At 43.8% G+C, this 19,809-nt stretch overlaps 4 protein-coding genes across 4 annotated transcripts; 2 read left to right on the top strand and 2 right to left on the bottom strand.

Moving 5' to 3' along the window:
- Window positions 1-5,441: 5,441 nt before the first annotated feature.
- Window positions 5,442-7,782, top strand: LOC120448645 (P protein). Its single transcript, XM_039630772.1, has one exon. It carries the CDS (start codon window positions 5,734-5,736, stop codon window positions 7,777-7,779), a length of 2,046 nt encoding a protein of 681 aa, XP_039486706.1. The 5' UTR covers window positions 5,442-5,733; the 3' UTR covers window positions 7,780-7,782.
- A 6,170-nt stretch (window positions 7,783-13,952) lies between these two features.
- Window positions 13,953-18,086, bottom strand: LOC120447833 (E3 ubiquitin-protein ligase MARCHF6). The gene is made up of 3 exons (XM_039629437.2): window positions 16,224-18,086; window positions 14,733-16,166; window positions 13,953-14,523 (listed from the first exon to the last, which is right to left on the bottom strand). The coding sequence occupies exons 1-2, from the start codon at window positions 17,793-17,795 to the stop codon at window positions 14,742-14,744; spliced, it is 2,997 nt and encodes a 998-aa protein (XP_039485371.1). The 5' UTR covers window positions 17,796-18,086; the 3' UTR covers window positions 13,953-14,523; window positions 14,733-14,741.
- A 246-nt stretch (window positions 18,087-18,332) lies between these two features.
- Window positions 18,333-19,002, top strand: LOC120447842 (thioredoxin, mitochondrial). The gene is made up of 2 exons (XM_039629448.2): window positions 18,333-18,589; window positions 18,651-19,002. The coding sequence occupies exons 1-2, from the start codon at window positions 18,408-18,410 to the stop codon at window positions 18,895-18,897; spliced, it is 429 nt and encodes a 142-aa protein (XP_039485382.1). The 5' UTR covers window positions 18,333-18,407; the 3' UTR covers window positions 18,898-19,002.
- On the bottom strand, window positions 18,954-19,636 carry LOC120447841 (39S ribosomal protein L23, mitochondrial). The gene is made up of 2 exons (XM_039629447.2): window positions 19,252-19,636; window positions 18,954-19,190 (listed from the first exon to the last, which is right to left on the bottom strand). Exons 1-2 carry the CDS (start codon window positions 19,543-19,545, stop codon window positions 19,032-19,034), a joined length of 453 nt encoding a protein of 150 aa, XP_039485381.1. The 5' UTR covers window positions 19,546-19,636; the 3' UTR covers window positions 18,954-19,031.
- Window positions 19,637-19,809: the final 173 nt, after the last annotated feature.

Here is a 19,809-nt window from a genome sequence, read left to right as displayed (position 1 = left end):
CCACCTTTTTAATTATGCTCGGGGGGCACTGAAAGTTGAATGCTCGGATAAGAGGGTATAAAAACAACTGATGTTTACCAATTAATTGTAAAAAAAATGCTAATTGGCACTGCCAGTCAATTTCTTGTTGATTTTTTGCGTTAAGACACGGCAGCCGCAGCAACTTATCAGTATTTGCACAGGACCTGCGTAAGGAGTTGGCCATTAAAATCTAAATGTAATACTTTGATTCGGCGCGGTCAGTGGCCATAAATTTAATGACTTGCCCTGCGGACTGAGATTGCCTTATTTATGGCCAGCAATCTCAATCTCTCAATCTGGGCCTGCTTAATTAGATTATTTGCTTCGCCCGAAAGGCTTTTGAGCCCACGTTTTATTGCACATGGCACATCTAATGGACACACAGTCGCCGGCGCCCACAAATCCAATGGATCGATGTTGGCCATCGACCAAAAACCGCAATCATTGCGCACAAAACGAATCAATTAGAGTCCTCTGACCCGCCGTTGACAATTTGGCCATCATCACCCATAACCCACCAACCAGCACCAATCGCAATATGCCGACGATGATGTGACGACAAGAGTTATGGCCTGCGGAAACAATTTCGATGTGCAGGCGGTTGCGTGAAATTCGGCACTAAGCTCGTAATCTCAGAGTAATCTGCGGCTATAAAACTTATTAAATCCGCATATTCACTGGACATAAGCGCATGTATCTACTTTATTTATTTATTATATAAAATTAAAAGGAATTGTTGTCGTCATTCGCCATAAAATGTGACACCATTAATGGCTGTTAAGCTATGTTTATATTTATCCGCGCCCTGTTACCCATTTTCTTGGAGATATTTTTCTGGGCCAAACATTTCATTAGCATTTTTGTCCCACTTGTTTGATACGACAACAGTTTAGTGTCATCGATCAATTTAAGTGGGTTTCGACACAAAAGACAGGAAAATTTGCCATTAATTAGCCAAAGCTCAGAAAACATCCCTTTCGACTGCCAACGAACCCAAAAAAAAAGAAGGAAAAAGAAAAAACCATAGAAATAACAAACGATGCAAAAAATGAAACAAAAACAAATGAGACAATCGGCTAGACAAGAAACGTGGGTAGTCTCTAATGATGATGATGGGCCTAAAAACAAACTTAGTCAAACAAAGGCACAAAAACTGTCGCAAATGTGTATTTGGCCCTGAAAAAGGGCACTTAAAACTCGGGAGTTGAGACATTAAATTTAGAAAAACATGCAAGAGAAATGTGAATTCAGAGTAGCATTAATTTAATTTTCAATTAAAAAGCAAATTAAGTTGCAATTCAAATGGCGTGCAATTAGGGAAATGTCAATTATTGGATTATCAGAGGTAAAAATCAATTTGTTAATTATTATAAGCCAAATTACTGCCTTTTATTGTTTGCATTAGCTTGTCTATTAACCATTTCCACAACTGTTTGAACCACATACGAGTAACATATATGAATATGTAATTTTTGCTTATTTAATCAGCGCAACATCTCCATATTTATTTTTGTAGTTGGTGGAAAACACAAACAACAGAGTCGGAAACCAAAAAAACAATAGCAGCTTGCACTTCAGCAGAAATGATGTCCACTGTAATATGCCGCACGTGTTGAAATATTCGTTGTATTTTTTTTTAATTTTAACCGCCGAGTTAATCAGGCGACGTGCTGTTAACGAGCCCTTTGCTGTGCCCATCGAATGACGTGCGGCATTACTTTATAATATTTTAATAAACAAATGGAGCAAATCGAATTATGGCTGTCGGGTTAAATGGCATCTGCGGAAAAGCGCATAATTGAAGTGAGTAATACACTTACTATTCATTATCACTTCCATCTGTGTGCATTGTCTTAAAATATACAAATTATTATAAAAGAAAAACCAATAAAAGGGTCATTTGATGGCAAAGCTTAAATTAGCCCAACACCCCTATAAAATCTATATAAAATGTAAGTATTATCTGCAGAACTCAACCAAGATTACCTGGCGCGGAAAGATGAAACCCACATTTGATGGCCATTACTGGACAGAACGGCTTACGATAACCGTTTAATTGCATATTAAAATGGCCCAAATTAAGCACGTGTCTATATGTAACTGGTAAATGCAATTACTGCGGAATGCCTGCCAGTTGTTACGAAATTTAATTACAAACGTAAATGTTGAAGGATGTGTGCTCCCAACATCATTAACTTTTCACAGGGCAGCCGAAGCGCTTTTCCGCCTCCCTATTTTCCGCCCACTTGTGCCCCCTCTAAATGGAAATATCACCGCAGGCAGGATATATAAAATGCCATGTGTCCACACAAAGGTGGCCTGCGGAAGGAGGAGCTCAAGCATATCGACGGATGAAGATGAGGAAAGCGGCAGGACTACATCGAGTCACCCCACTTCTTGCTCTCCAGACCGAACATATTATTTTTCAATTAAAGGACAGAGCTAGAGCTGCTCGTCTAGTCTGGGTATACTGTTCGTATTTTTAAAATCAATTATGCAAATGGCCGTTCCTATTTTCATAATCCACAACGTAGAAGTAAGAGATATATTTACACATATATAATGACCGCAACTACATAATAACAATTTGCATTCATGAGCACTTGTTGAAGAGTTCGTTAGCTCGGGCTGCTTTTCTATTGTTCTGGCCAGGCTGACGTCAGGATAACTCCGAGTCAGAGGCACAGTCCTGCGGGCAGGAGGAGCACTTGTCCCTGGGATTAACATCTTTATAATGCGGACAGAAAAGTTTTGCCGCACAACTTTTGCTCACACTGAATGGCTTTACATGCGCTCATAAATCAGTCAGCGAGCGATGGAGTTTTTTAGAATTTTAGCAAGGGCCATATGTTATGGAGCTATGGCAAACCAATTTTCTATTGAATTTTTAGCAATTTATCGCGGCTATATATCAATCTGAACTTTGCCAATTGGGAATGTACGTGGGCTTTCCACGCGTTCCACGCTTTTGAAAATCAAATAAGTTTACAGGCGAATGGACTGAGCGCCTTTATCTCGTTTTCGCCCGAATAGGCAAACTTTTCATTAGCTAATGCCACTGGATGGCAATTAGCCGAGGGAGTCAGCCCTGAACAATAATCCCCGCCATTTCACCCACTAATTCCAGACAATTTGATCCGCGTACCTCGCCACTTGAACTTTCGCTAAGCGAAAGGGAAATCAAGTAAATTATTGTTTTTGATCCGAGTCTCATGCGAGACGCTCTGGGCGCCTGCACTTCCCACAATAAATTCAAATAAGCCCACTTACGCCGCCGAAACCATAACCATTCGTCCATCCACATCTGCACCTTGGATCCCTGGATCCCCGGATCCCCGGATACCCGGATCCCTGGGGCTCAGGTTCCTTGGGTCCTGGCATTCCATTGGCCCCTGAGCCGTCGACTTCAAAGGCGTTTAACAGCAGCTGCTGCTACTGCTGCTGCATTGGTGGGTATTTAGTAATGAGATCCTGGAAGGGAGCCTAAGCCATTCTTCGGAACTTCCACGCCGCGTTCAGTTGATACTTTGCCCACCTTTACCCAGAAGAGGCCTTCGGAAACTCATAATAGATGGCAAAAGGTAACTTCACAAGGCAGTCTCCAGAATACCCTAGCCTTCGATATGAATTATTTCATACTTAATCGAAGATAAACACAATAGGCTCATAATGATTGTTATTGATTATTTGTTATTCTCATAAATAAGATTCGATTTTTATTATGGTATATTTGCAAGTGATTCATAAAATATCCTTTGGTAGAGTATTCCTCAACGCTTGCCCCACATGACTATGCGCAATATATTCGCAGTGTACGCACACACGCAGCCAAACACACACACACACACTCATTAAGGTGGGTGTGAACCGTGCGACATTCGAACGACAGGACAACTGTCATAGTGTCGACCCGACAGTCGTCTGGTTTTTCGGGGTTTAGGTGCTTCAGTCCCCATTCTGGACTCGTTTTCGGTTTGCTTTGCCAGCTGTCGGCATTTGGCTAAAACAGTGGGGTGACAAGACTTGTGCGCTGCTTAGGGTCAGAATATTTGGCAACAGTCATCACACACACTCTGTCCCTACTCTCGCCCATTTGACTAATTAGGCAGCAAGATTGGTGGGTGGTGCAGGAAAAACAACGCCCTCAGACATAAAGCTGCGAAAACGAAAATTGCATAAAATAGAGTCATAAAATGTAGTCAGTACACAGAGAATATGTATCACCTGAAATGGTCTTGATTCAGATTCAAGCATAAGTTAATTAAGAAACCACAATCTGAATTAAAGCTAAATTATTCTTTAGGTCTGCTTGTCCTGTTGACGATGTTCTCTAGATAACTAATATTCATGTCAGTATCATTTAGATCTTTAGCCTTGAATATTATGTATCCTATAGCGCACTTTATAAGCCATTTTTTTATAGAGAAACACTTTGGCTTCTGTCAAACAATTCAGACCTCATTCTGGGTAATACAAATTAATGTGCTCTGCTACGCCAGGTGGAAATCCTATTTAATTGCCTAGGCAACCTACACCTGCATGGCTCGGTGGCCATTTCCATTAAGCCGTCTGCTATTTGAAGCGTATCTCAGACAGTCTGCATTGCACTTCGTTTCCAATTAACCACGCTGCCATTTAAAGTTGATGCTGACCCACTTGTGGGTTTTTAAAATTGGAAATACAGAATGAATGAAGTGGGGAAATTACTGCAGATTGCCGGGGGATCCGAGATCTCTGGAATTTCACATATCTGTGGCACGTGCAGTGACCAGATGAAAGAGCTGATTTAGATTAACGTGGATGGCGACAAATTGTGGGGAAAACTAAAGTGGATTATAAGTGCCGACGGGGGGCGGAGAGAAAAGAAAAATTACCCAGCTTGAAGGCGAAAGATTCAAGTGAAGTTGCTGAACGTATTAGAGATATTCCTCGCCCACCTCATGGGCATAATCTGCATATTTTCAGAACTTTTCTCGCTTGAATAATTCTCTTGAATGACACCCATTGTTTGTTTGGCCAGCAAAGTTGCTCTGTATATATGGCGTATATAGAAACAAACATCAGCAGGAATAACAACAATTTTCCCAGATTTGTCATGCATCAAATACTGTTTTGTCCATTTCCATATGGCAATCCCATGTTCCTGCTTTATGTCGGATTTTCCATTCTCCGTCCATTTTGCGGCATTATTAAAAAGTTAGCAATGCAACATTTTCTGCTTTTCCACCGCGTTTTTCCTCACATTATGGCTACATTTTTGATGGTCAGCTGGGAAAATGGCTTCCACCTACTTTGGCCTACTTACACTGAAGTCAAGTTTCAACATTTTTTCCAGCATTTTTCCAATTTTGTGGGTACACAGTAGCCACATGCCGACTGGCTGCAAAATAGCCATAAAGGGCTTGAGTTTCCTTATTAAGTTAGCCAGTTAACAAGTTAAGACCACATTTCACAAACATGCTCGGCGGCATCAACTGATGTTGCCACAACTTCTTGAACGGAAAAGTGAAAAGCTGAAAACGCAAATGGAAAAAGCCAAGAAAATCTCTAGCCCTTCTAGTTGCGGTGTGAATCATATGAATTATAATTACTTTACCCTAATGGAACATTAAACAAATATACGTCGTAAAAGGAAACTGAAACTGGTGTTTGACTTATCCTTCAAATGTTATTATAAATGCACTCTCAACGTAACTGTGATTCATACGCACCATGAATCCAATCATCCGGAAATATCGCGATAGCACTGGCTATGTGTTTCACATAATCAACCTGACATTCCTACTGTCGCTCTGGACCGCATGCACCATCATCCTGTTTGTCCATAAGCCTGCGGAGATCAGCAAGTCGATGGTGACCGTGTTGCCCAATAGGACGACTTTCAGGAATGTTAAGCTGAAGCAGGACGCCGTGGGAATACAACTGAATGGGGCCATAAACACGTATCTGACGAACCACCGGGTTAGGACATCCAACTTCTCAGCGGTTGGAGTTCGATTGGAGTGGCGCGATCATGGGATGAATCGCAGCTTGCTGCGCACAGGCATGTGGATGGTGTATATGTACATGGATAAAAAGAAGTACCTGCAGGTGCAGCGGGTCTTTCAGTTCTCCATTTCAGGATGGCACCATGAAAGGTCCTTGATCCAGCGCTCATTGCAAACGGATCGCAATCTTTTGAACTCCTCCTATGACTGGGTTTTTGCGCAGACTGTGATCTCATTCGAGAGCATGAGCAAGCATCCGGTGGGTCTTCTCCTGACGGTGGACAACACTCCGTTGGACCCCGGAATGAGTGTAGTGTATGCCGCCATTCTGATCATTGGCCTATATGCTATGATCATCTGGGACTTTTCGGATCGCACGCTGTGCACTTTGCTGATAACAGCCTTGTCCTTGGCCCTTCTCGCCGTTTTGGGCAGCAGACCCGATCTGGAAACGATAGTGAGTTGGGTGGACTGGGAGACCATGATGATCCTGCTGGGCAATATGATAATGACGTCGTGCATGGCGGATACCGGGCTATTTGACTACCTGGCCGTGGTGGCCTATCGTATCTCCAAGGGTCATGCCTGGCTGCTGATCGCCCTGTTGGGCGTCTTGGTGTCCATGGCCTCCACCTTCGTGGACAATGCCACTGTGGTGCTTCTCTTTTGCCCGCCCGTCATACGATTGTGCGAAGCGATGGGCTTGCGCACCACCTTGGTCCTCATTATCGTGGCGATTTATGCAAATATCGGAGGTTCTATTACCCCAATTGGTGGGCCACCCAATACAATCATTATGACTAATAAGATGGTGGAGTCCGCGGGGATGAATTTCGTTCGCTTTTCGTTTCTCATGCTCCCGACTGCTGTGATCTGCCTGGCGTCCACCTTTGGCCTAATCTACTGGACCATGGGCAAGAAGATCTATGTCCTGGACGACAATCAGGTGGAGCTAGCAGCGAAACGGCGAGAGAATATCAGACCCTCCTTCGATATTCAGCTGAGGATTGCCGAGCTGAGAAGACAGCCAAGGAGCAGGGTGCTCCCTCCGGCAGAGGGCTACTTTACGATCCTGGCCACCTTGGAGGCGAGCAATTGGGTACGCAAGAAGATGCTGCTGGTGCAATCCTTTCTGGCCCTGGGTTTTGCCGTCTTTTGCTTCATTCTGCAATCGATTCCCTGGGCCATTCCCGGCGCCTCACTGGGCTGGATATCCATGCTGGCCGCCTTCCTGCTGCTCATCCTGATCGACCAGAAGAATCTCGCCAAGGTCATGGCCAGGGTCGACTGGGGCACATTGATGCTCCTCGCCTCTCTCTTCGTCCTCACCGCGGTCGTTGACGCACTGGGCCTCATCCACTGGATTGGCCTTATGGTGGTGTCATTGATCGTCCGAGTGGACGAGTCATACCAGACCATGGTGGGCATGCTGCTGATCCTCTGGCTTTCGTCCCTGCTCTCCGCCTTTATCCACAATGCGGCGGTGGCCCCCATCATGGTGAAACTCTGCACCGACATGGTTGTCCATGATGAGGTGCAGATACGCCTACTGCCGCTCATCTGGGCCACGAGCATGGGTACCAGCTACGGAGCCAATGGCACCCTCTTGGGCTCCCTGGCCAACGAGTTCGTCGCGGTGGTGGGCAGAGCTCATGGCTACAAGATCACTTTCAGGGGATTCTTTGTGGTGGGATTCCGCATTATGATCTTCACCGTTGTCGTCTGCTCGATATTCCTAATCATTGCCCACTCCATCTTTGCCTGGCATTAAATGTACTTTCTTAATTTTAGTTTTCAACTTTTCTGTCATTCAAATGCCTTACTTTTTGTATAATTTGTTAGCCGCTAACTGCTGGCCGCTCAAATATTTGCAGAAACCATTGAAATTGCCGTTGGGGCACAACACCATTTTGCGACGAGCGGGGCAAATGCAAATGAGTTTCATTGTTTCGCAGTCAGAGGAGCCATCAGTTTTGGCGCCTGGAAAACGCGTGCATACAGGACATACACACATGCACTGAGAAGAACCAGTGCTACGAAATCCATATTTACCTATATAATCCCTATATGATTCAAACTTTCGGTATTGAAGGATCATATAGATATTTAACCAGATATTTCCTTAGGATCACATTCAAATTGTATATATAAAAGTCAACACTGATGTATTTTTCTCAGTGCATAAACGCGTGTCGATGCATTTGCACGCACATATGGGCGCATGTATATTAAATCGCGTTTCGCTGGCGTCTTTTGTTTACCAAATTGAATTTTTCATTACAGCCTGACCAAGTGTTGTTGCTGGGTTTTGCAATGCAGTTGGCGGTGCTGTGTCCTTTGGACCCCCTGTGTAGAAGCCCCCCACCCTTTACCCCCTTCCCTCATCTAACACTCGGCGAACACACACGCTCTCGGTTTATAATTGGATTTTGATTCGCTTTGCATAAAAAGTATGCTAGCATCCAGACGCCAGACAATTCGGCGAAAACGCGCTTTGTGTGTTCGAATTTTATGGCTTCCACAGAGGCGACGCTTTGTCCAAGACCAAAAACGAGCAAAAAGTGCGTGACCCAGTCGCAATAATAACGAAAAACATCTGGAACCCTTATTGAACTGCTTCTCTTTACCGATTGGCAAATAATTTGACTGCATTTCTACTGGCTTGTATGTAGTATGGCTTTAGTATTTATTGCATGCCACACATAAAATTCATGCCACACTGCTATATATTTGTGAATTTACATATTGAACTTACATGCGAGATGCTTATGCAGCTTCATTTGATTGCCACAAATAAGTCCAGTTGGGCATGTAGAAAATGGGCATTTGAAACATCAGTTTTTGGCCATATCAAGCAGATGTTGTATATCGATGACTTTGTTTATTATTGGGAATTTATTCATATAAGCAATTTAATATATTGTGTAGCTTGTAGTTTCTGAAGTTATCAGAAAAATCCCAAATGATGGCTCTCCCTTAACAATCAAGTGAAGTGAATTACTCATGAAGGGCATTTATTTATAGTCACAATTCATGGCTATGCTTTATTTTTGAAACAGTTGAGACTACTGCTTAAGCTTTTGAAGCCCGGAAAATATCCCAAAGGAACATGGGTTTGCTTTAGCCTTCTCCCAGTTTCCCCATTGGCCAACCTAAATTATGGCCAACTAAAGGAATGAGTTTACAAGGTGGCGGAACAAGTGGCTCGTAAGTCGGGTTAATCTCTCCATCTAGTCACCACTTACCCGATCCCAACCAACTCATAAATCTGCCCCATCCACTGCAGTGGACACCATCCACTGTCCACGAGCACACCTTTCTAATATGCCATTCTGTGAGGCATATTTAATTTTTGGGACCCGTCGAGTCCTGGCGCCGACATGCGTGCTTTATTGGCCATAATCCCGGCGAGGAGTTGCAGTGCCACCACGGGCACTTAGCACTCCTTAAGTTTTACAACTTCACGCTCAATCGGACGCTGCCAACGGCTGCTGGCCATAAAAAGGAGCACCCCGAACTCAAACTTTAACCCGGACAAAGTCCGATGTGGTTGTATTTTTTTATGTATCTTTAAGGTGGCGTTAAAAGTTGGGCTGGGCTCTTTTTTAGTCTATTGTTGTGGTTGGGCTGAGCCCAAAAAGTAAATAAATACGCCTGGGTATTCAGCTTTTCCAAGTTCTGTTTCTTTATCGGTAAACCATCTTCCCTTCTGGTAACTGGGGTATATTAACGATAAAGGGAGATGTGCTAAAATTAAAAACTTCTGCAAATGAGTAATTCTTGTTCATTATTTATTTTGCCTTTACAACTCAAAAGTATTTTCGTAGTTAATAAAATCGTCGTTAAAATTTAGAATTACGACTTTGCTGAAAAATATAAAGTTTATATACTTTTTATTGCCTAAAAGTGTTTCCTTTGCCAAAGATTAAAGACAAAAGATGACTTTTAGTAGAAAACAAATCTTACGCAAAACCAATCACTTGTTTTTTTAATTACTTAGGAAGAGTTTGCATGTCAGGGAATTCGCCTAGTGACCTATTTGATTTTGCGTTTTCCTGTTTTTGTTTTCGTTCTGCGGTGGTTAACTATTTTCTGTTTTTTAGGACTGACCGCTCTCGTGTTTCCCATGGCGATGCTTTTATCCAAATTATTTTATTTGCGCTGGCAGAAATAATAAATTATGGCAACGGAAATCAAAAGGCCACTTCAGCGACGAGCGCGTGTGGCAACCAGATCAGACATATTTTGATACCCATTCTATGGATACCGAGATACCGATTCCCCCGCACTCGGATATATAGTTGCCACGTCCGGGGGATTTGCAGGAGGGTTTCCGGGTGGATATGATGGCTATAATAAAGCATAACGAGCTTAAAGCGGGTGTCAAGTGGGTGGGTGGGCTGTTGGGTTGGTGGTGGTGGTGGTGGAAGGGCAGGTTGCTACACTCTTCAGATTGCTGCAACCGTGGCAACAACAACTTGGTCGAGTTGTTTGCTTTGTTTTATGGCTAATTTTAGACAATTTATGAAGTGTTGGTTATGCTTGATAAGAGCCTCAAGCGGCAACGACAACAATAACAAACTGTAGAACAATTCATGCAAATGAACTGTGCTTTAAGTCCTCGCCCTGCCACATTACGCATACGCCCCGTGATGCGCGACAAATGATAAAGCCGCGTAAGCCGCTCCCATGCTCTACATATGTACATACATATCTACACGAATGCTTTCCCATCCTTCAAGAGGCACAAAGTTCAAACGGCAGACATATGAAGTTGTTAATTTTCAGCAACCACAGCGCTCGGCACAGAGTTCAAGAAGAAAAAGCGAAAAACATTAAGAATGCTTTTTTACATCAAGAAGGTTCAAGAAGAAGGCAGATGGCAGATGCCCTTATCAAAAATGCAAAAATTTTTCAATTTGTTTTTTCCCAAAATCGAAAAAATAGGGATAGACATAGTTAGCTATGTTTATTAGCTTTGGCAAAGATAAGGCGAAAACGCCGATTTAAAAACAAAAATTTTTTTTTCGTTTTTTTGATAAAAAATAATCCGTTTTTTTTCGATAGCAGTAAAAATAGTTGTCCAAATGTAGAATGCCATACCTCGTTGAATTCGTAACAAAATTCCCTATCGATCCATGTACATACATTGAAATGCAAATTTTTGGCCATTTTTTGCAAATTTTGATGATGGTACCCCTTATCGAAAATGCAAAAATTTGTCAAATTATTTTTTTTCGAATATCAAAAAAGTTGGGATAGACATAGTTAGCTATGTTTATTAGCAGCACAAATCAGTCTTTATTTTAACTGTGCGGCCATTTTTTGTCAAATTATGGCAAAAACGCCTATTGAAAATAACCGATTTTTTACAAAAAATTTTTTTTTCGATTATTTGATAAAAAATAATTTTTTTTTTTTCGATAGCTGTAAAAATAGTTGTCCAAATGTAGAATGCCATACCTCGTTGAATTCGTAACAAAATTCCCTATCGATCCATGTACATACATTGAAATGCGAATTTTTGGCCATTTTTTGCAAATTTTGATGATGGTACCCCTTATCGAAAATGCGAAAATTTGTCAAATTTTTTTTTTCGAAAATCAATAAAGGTGGTGCGAAAACGCCAATTTAAAATATCCGATTTTTTACAAAATTCTTTTTTCATGTTTTGATAAAAAATAATCCGTTTTTTTTGGATAACAGTACAGATAGTTGTTTTATCTGACTGTGTATTTTTAACTTCCGCCACTTCTGGGCTTGCTAATGTTTCCATGTGGGAGGCAGGAAAATAAATGTTATGACTTTGCAGTGGAAATTAAAAATTACCCTCTGAAATCCGAGTGCAAATTAGGGAAGGGTATCATATTAAGTAAATAATCACAACGAATGAAAGCTAATCTAACAACAAATAAGCTTAGTCAGAATTGAAAAGGCAAAGTAATTTTTCACATTAATTTGCAATCAAATAGAACCAAGACACTTAATAAGTGATAATTAAAAGGGTTCTGCGGAAATTAAATCTACCAAAAGGGAGCTGAAGGCCAAATGAGCTAAAATGGAAATCAGTAATGCAATTTCCAGCACAGCCACATTTCGAATTGGCCACAGCTCGACATTTACTGTTTACATTATTAAAAGTAATCAAATCAAACTCCCCCTTTGCAACATGCTCAAATAGAGATGGACGATGGCTGAAAGCGAGACTCTTTAATTATTTAAATGAAATTCTAAATAAATTGATAGGCAGCAGTTGGCAAGTGCTGTGTTTTGTGTATTTTCTACTGGAGTGGCGAGAGTTTTGTTTCCCAACCAGTGGCATTTTCAAAACATTATTTGTCTGGCTGCTGGCATTTTGTGGCATTTTCTGTGGTCCATCCGGAATTTCTGTGTCCCCCAAAAAAAGAGCATTAATGTGGCAACAGCTTTAAGCTGCAAATCCGTTTACACTTACTAAGGGAGTGGGACCACCCCCAACGAATGCCATCAACTTGTAATTTGGATTTTTATGGTGTTTTAATAGAGCCATAAAATTGCATTGTTTTGATCCCTGTCAGTCTGCAGAATGTTTTGAATTATGTACGATTTTATTAATGGCCCGCTGACATGATAGGATGGAGATGACTATTGATTTATGGAGGCACGACGAGAATGCTCGCTGCATCTTAGCCTCGATGCGTTGCAATGCACTCGCATAGTTGGAAATCCAATTAAAAGTACTTCGACTAACAGCCATGCAACTTAATGAACTATTTCCTTTGGGCTCCAATCAAGCAGCTTCAGATATTTCAAAGCATATGCACAAAACTGGCTCATCCCAGTTGATACAACAATTCAATTGGCATGCAGCTTGTTTAATACATATTTGTTTAAATATTATATTTATTTCGAGTTGCCCTGTGCTGTGTATAAATACATTTCCTGTGTGCGAAACCCTTTAAGGAACAGCCCCCGAAACGGGCTATTCAAGTCAATCAATGCGGTAGCTAGAAGGAATTTATTCCATTTTGCAGACTCGTATCTAGTGACTGGTTCAATGAACCGCAACGTAAGCCCTTCGCTTTCTGGGAGCGGGAGGACGAGAAATCTCGGCGAGGTATCCACTATCCCGATCCCGCCATGGGTCACTCCAACACGCGCCAAAGTTTGTCAACTTTAAAATGCCGCATTCCCATTTGGCTTGGCCCTCTACTTAAGCACGCACTGGCAGGGAAAATGTTTCGGCAACTTTCAACTTTGACATAATGCAAATTATTTGATTTCGTTTTATTGTTTGTTTATCTCTGCGACTCGGCCATCTGTAAGTTTGGTAAGTGTTTAATTTGGCCAAGTCATTAAGGGGCAACGGGGATGAGGACCTGCCATACATTTTAATAGCCACGGCACATAAGCCACTTGGCTTGCTGTGTGGGTTGGAGCAGTCGTGGCCATGTCAAGCCACAAAACAATTTAAGTTACAAACATTGAAAAGTTTTCTATTTCTATTTTATATTCTATTTGTCGCACAACAAATTCGCAACAGCCGAAACTTTCTGAGGGAAAGCGAACAACTTTTCAGCTTTTTTTTTATCAGGAATTTTCGGGGGAACATCCTGGAATCTCCCCGCTGCCGACTGGACATCCCTCATACGCCCCGTATGCCGTGGGCGAGACTCGTTCCTGTCAATTGCCGCTGGCACACAGGGCGTATGATTGACATCGCCCCTCACAGTTCGCCAACTCAGAAGAGAACGTATTCAATGATTAGCTCACTTGAGCGAACCGCTCATCCATTGACTCCACTTATATTATGGTGCTTCATTTAATATGTTTGGACGTTGATTAATTGTCTGTATATATTTCTTGAGCTTTTTTTCTCGACTTTTCGACTTTTCGTCACAACAGATGATGCCTTGAAAAATTATTTTGCAGTCGAGTTTACATAAGAAAGAAAGTGCCCATCTCTTGAAGTTTAAAGTTAAATTTATTAATTAATTTTAAATCAGTTATATTCATAATGTTACATATATTATTTTTACAGTTCGTAAAGCTAGCTCGAAAAAGTTTCTTTTTTTCTATTCCACTATCCATTAATTTTTCACCACTTTTACCATATTGGATTTGGTTTATTTCGGGGTTTTTCTAAAGTTTCCGTTGACAATTCTCAGATGTAGTTTCTGCATACGGCTCTAATACAAGGTTTAATCGCTGCCCATTGATTACATATGTAAGTGGGGATGTGGCGAGTGTCAAAATATCATACAACTTAGGATCTATAAAAGGTATAGCGTAAGAATTTAACAACAATTGCAGCTAACAAATTAATCATTTAACGCAAGATAACTAAGAGGGAAAAAAGGGCCGAAGCTAGGACAAAGTATGCTTATTTCACGCGAAAATTTCCAATGTCTTCCGTTTGGCAGAGCAATACTAAACAGAGATATATAAGCAGCAGGAGCATCTCCACGACGGGAAAGCACAGATACTTCAACATCTTCATGTGACGTCCTTCTCCTTCTCGGGTTGAAATAAAAATCTTCAAATAGAAATTGGACATGCTTTAATTGCGTAAGATAAAAACACAAAATTGCCATCATTTTCAATAAAGATTTCAAAACAGTGTAACAATATGATTCACACGTAATAAATTGCCGTTTACAAAACCTAATAGCCTGCATGAGCTGATAATTTATTGATTCCCCACCTGTCGCACATACTAGAGCCTGAAAAGCCTACGATTCGCACCTGGTCTCGTTACAGAAGTTCAGCCAACTCCTGCTCCTGGGCCAGCTGTTCACGCTCTCGCTCCCGATCTCTCTCCTGGTTCTCCTTTAATTCTCGGGCCGCCCGCTGTTGCTCCTCCTCCTCCTGCTGTTGTTGCTGCTGCTGCTGCTGCTTTTTGCGGTGCTCATAGTTGACCAGCCTCTGACCCACAAGATACTTATCTACCTTGATGGACAGGTAGAGCTTCTTCAGCTGCTTGATCTGGAACAAAAGGAAGCATATGCTGCCCACCACAATAAAGCTTACAGGATACACCAGCCGGGCGACGACATGCCGCGCATAAGCGTCGGCTAGAAAAATGGGGAACATCATATGGGCCATGACATAGGGAATGGCCAGGGCGAGGCCAAAGGTAGTAACGACCGGCACAGCCAAGTCCCGCATCACAAACTTCAAGTCAAAATCACGCAATCCATCCATGTAGGCTCGCTCCAATGCCCGCTTCAAGTGCCAGTCCGGACCCATTAGAGTCAAGGCGATGGCAATCTTGCTGTAGAGCACGCCCAGCGCCCAATCCTGCCATAGGAAGTGTATGGGTGTCTTGCGCAATGGAACGCGTAGGGGAATGACCACCACCAACTCGAGCAGCAATCCAAACAGCAACGGAACAAGCACGAAAATTCCCAGGAGTGTTAAAACGGGCAGGGCATATTGCAATGCCACTCGGGCCCAGTGCTTTAGTTTGTTGACAACAGCCGCTCGACCTTGCGGCAACAGGGTGACCACCACTGCAACTCCCCGGCAGACAATCAAGCACAGGTAGCCACCAATCTCAGCGGTGTACAGCTCATGCGAGCGCAATAGTCGCTCGTTCTTTCTGGCTCCTTCCGGATCGATTGGAGCTAGATTTCCAGCCACTTCTACCGCTCCTGCTGCGGCTGCCGCACCCGCTGCCTTTTCTCCTGGCTGGCCACTCCAGAGCATCATCAACCGCCGACCAATGTAGACTGGAATCGTGAGCGTCAACATGGCAGCACAAACGATCGACAAACACATAAGTGCCAACAGGGCACACAAACGGAAAGCGAACAGCGATGGTTTGTCGTACGGCTGGAATCCCACGGGCGCATCCCGTTGCATGATGGCCTGATGGGCGGCGGCAAGGTTTCGTGGTGCAGGCGCCGGTTCCACTGGCGGTGGCGGTGGTGGAGGAGGTGGTGGTGGTTGCGCTGCCGCTCCAGCTTCCGCTGCCTCACCTTCCTGGTTTCCATTCTCGCCTGCGGCATTTTCGACGCCTTCCTCGCCAGCAGCGGGACTTTCAGGTTCAGGCTCTGGTGCTGGAAGCAGGTAGCTTCGAATGCCCAGCAACCAGGCCACCGCTGTGCACCAAATACGTAGCAAGCCCTTTAGCCAGATGCGTGTTTGGGTCTGCTCGAAAAAGCCCGGCAAGACGATCTAGAATTGGGAGTTTAGATTAGGTTTTAGGTTTAGATTTAGGGTATTAAAACTTACCTGTAAAAGCAGCAGCTGCAGACTAAGATCGTTGACCTCTGCATCGCCACTGAGTGCGTAAGGCAAGAAGTTCGGCCAAGCCACCTGCAGAATTCTAATAGGCAGCCAAAGCATCAAGAGCACTGCAAATCCAAAGATCATAGCCGAAGCGACCAGCCGCCGGATGTGTCTCACAATCGGTACGTGGATCATTTCCTGGATGGGACTGAAGTCAGGATCGTTGACATTACGGAATATCCATAGCACACCCGGTCGCAGAACCTCCCGCAACAGCGATATAAAAGCAGCGAAGTAGTAAACGTAGACCATGCCAAACATCCAGTGGACAAAAAGCGAGGTGCCCGGAGCAGCCTTAAAACTCGCTTTGCGATCCTTGAGGCTGGCATCTAGTAGCGGCAACGAGCAGATGTCCAACCACCAGCCGCAAATGAGCGGGAGTACTCCGATCTCCAACACCGACAGCAGCGACACCTTGACCACAATGTAGCACAATCCAATGAACCAGCAGACTCTCCGCAAGCGGAAAACCCTGGCGAAGAAGTGTAAGACCACCAGAGTCAATCCAATGCAGCAGTAACCAAACAGAGTGGTAATTAGGCCGTGAAAGTGCAGCAGTGGTTTCTCCGGCTGCAGAAGATCCATGGAGCTCAGGATAAAGTTGCCCACGCAGTAGGGACAGAAGGCGAAGGTGAAGATGAACATGGTGTTAAGCGAGATGATCCAGAAGACGTGCTCCAGAAAAACTAGCGATCCATCGAGACCGAGCAGGCGTTCCCAGGTGAGCTCCTCGGCAGCCCGATCCCACTCCATGGGATTCCAGTTCTGTTCATCGGCATCGGCGTCCACGACGGGAGCTGCAGCCGCTGGAGCAGCATCCTGGGCCTGGGCATCCTGTCCCTCATTGTCATTGCCGACTGGAGCAGGCGCTTCATTGTCATCGGCATTGTTGTTGTCGTCTTGGGGCATTGGAGCAGCCTCGGCCGCGGGAGCAGGCACAGGATTGGCAGCCGCTGCCTGAAGAGGGGCATCGTCCCGCTCCAGCCAATCGGGTCCGCCACCGTGCAGGATCTGCTCGCGCAGCCAGACCAGTCCTATGAAGGACAAAAGCGTGCAGGTGACCACAAAACAGCCCCTAAAGGCATCCGCTGCTAGGTTTTCCATGGAGAAGATGTCGAAGGGCAGCGTGAGAATCATATCAAATGAGCTCGCCCGAAACAGGTACCGGTAGGTCCTGTAGGCAGACAGCGGCACAATTCCGAACCAGGCCAAACCGACCAGGGAGTAATGAAGCCAGCAGCGAGCGCCCTCCAAAACGGCGGACATCAATCCCACAAGGACATCTTTTAGCGGCAGGACTCGCGGCATATCCGGAGCGTAGATGGGCTGGAAGCTGAAGCGGTAGCCGCACAGCTCGCAGTATTCCTTGTGCGAGTAGCGCATCCATTGCATCAGACAATCCTGGTGAATGTACTTGATCGATCCCGTGCAGATGCACGGGTAGAAAAGTGGCCTATCCGGCTGTGCTTCGCATCTGCACACGCGGCATATGTCGCCTTGCGACAGGTCGTCCATCCTGATCACTTTTTCCCGGATCCTTTGGCCTTCAGTTGGACTGAAAAACTAAAGTTCCATTGGCCATTTGCGCAATTCGCTGGGCAATTTCCCTAATTGACCCGAGGGCACGGGGGTTCTCAGCCGATTCTTTCCGTTTTTTATGTACGCCAATTAACCACTCGATGATTACGGACAGTAATACGAGTATAACACTTGAATTTTAACCGAACAGTTGTAATATTATTACGACAAAACAAAATATGCAGCCCACTTCACAAAAAAAAGTTGAGCCGATGTGTGCACACCATGAAAGTTCTGATTATCTTCGCAGCGGAGATGCCACCTAGTTCGACAGAATAATTAATTATGTACACGTAATAATGTTAAAACCTAATATTATATAATACTAATGTAATTATTTAACAATAAATACCATACAATAAAATCTTATGACATTAAAAACAGTGACTGGAAAGTAACAGTTTCATTGACAATGTGTACACACATTATTTGGCATTACAATGCTATCTGGCAACCCTGCCCCGTATTGTTGTTGTTGTGATTCTCTTGTCATTATTTTGCAATCAATTGCTGAACAATTTTGCACAGAAAAATTATAGAAAATAAGCCATGCAGCGACAGATTATTAACCTCCTGGGACAGACGTCGCGTCGTCTGGTTAGCGGCCAGCAAAACCGAATGTTGTCAGTTTCTGCGCCGCGACAGGAGATCTTCAAAGTCCAGAGCGCCGAGGACTTCGACAAGAAAGTAAAAAACAGTCAGCAGCCCGTGATTGTGGACTTCTTTGCAACGTAATTTTTATATTTCTATCTTAAAACATGGCATATTAATGTTTATATTGTAATGTAACAGATGGTGCAATCCCTGCAAGCTGCTGACCCCGCGAATTGAAAGTATTGTGGGTGAACAGGCCGGTTCCATCAAGCTGGCTAAAGTGGACATAGATGAGCACAGCGAACTGGCTTTGGACTACGATGTGGCCGCTGTGCCCGTCCTAGTGGTGCTGCAAAACGGCAAGGAGGTGCAGCGCATGGTGGGCCTTCAGGATGAAGACAAAATCCGCGCCTGGGTTGCCGCCGCCGTCAAGCAGGCCAAGTAATACCCAAGAGATCCCAAAAAAAAAGGAGGTTGACCTCCTCACAAATAAAGCTGAGCTTTAGGTTAATTCGGACTTTCGAAATAAATGTTTATATACCCGTTGAAAGGAAGAGTACTAAGATTACAGACTAAAAACTAAATGGAAAACCAGCCTGGAGTGCCCGGTCGCTTCTTGTTCCTGTCCAGAAATCTGCGGAAACCGGCTTTCGATTCATCCAGCGACTTTTCCTCTTGGGCCTGCTTCTCAGCCTTTTCAGAGAAGAAGTCGGGGAAGACAAAGGACTCTTCCCTGGGCTGAAATGTAAAAATATCATGAGGAATATCTATTAAATCAGAGGATTTGTAGAATTCATACCAATGTTACATAAGCCAGCTTCACGTCGTCTTTTTTGGTGATGTATCCGTAGGTCTGATCCTTCTTGGTCTCCCCCAAGGCAATCCGAGTACGAACATCAACCACTGGCAGCTTATAGATCTTCTCCAAGTAGCTACGCACATCGTACTTGGTCATCTCCATGGACACCGAAAAGGTGACCACATTGGGCGGCTGCTCCTCCGTGGGCCGGATTAGCTTCATCCAGAAGTTGGGCAGGAAAACACGCAGCTGCGGATTGCCGCGCTGGTAGATGGGATACCATCTCGTGGACATGGTGGCTCAGAATCTGTGATTCTTATTCAAGAATCAAAAAATTAAATAAATTGTTTTGCGGTTATAAAATGCACTAAAAAAGGCCAAAGGCTTCGGGCGGGCACAGGCGTAGCAAAGGGGTCGACTTGCCATCGAGTAAGATTGCTAACTTTTACCTAACGGTGAAAAAAATATTTAACTTATTATTGTATCAACTTTAAAATATTCAACATTGTGAAAGGTTTAACAAAACAATAATATAATTGTGTACCATTTTTAAATACA

Source organism: Drosophila santomea, chromosome 3L (genome assembly GCF_016746245.2).
Source record: "Drosophila santomea strain STO CAGO 1482 chromosome 3L, Prin_Dsan_1.1, whole genome shotgun sequence".
Taxonomy (NCBI): domain Eukaryota; kingdom Metazoa; phylum Arthropoda; class Insecta; order Diptera; family Drosophilidae; genus Drosophila; species Drosophila santomea.
This window is presented reverse-complemented; position numbering and strand designations above follow the sequence as displayed.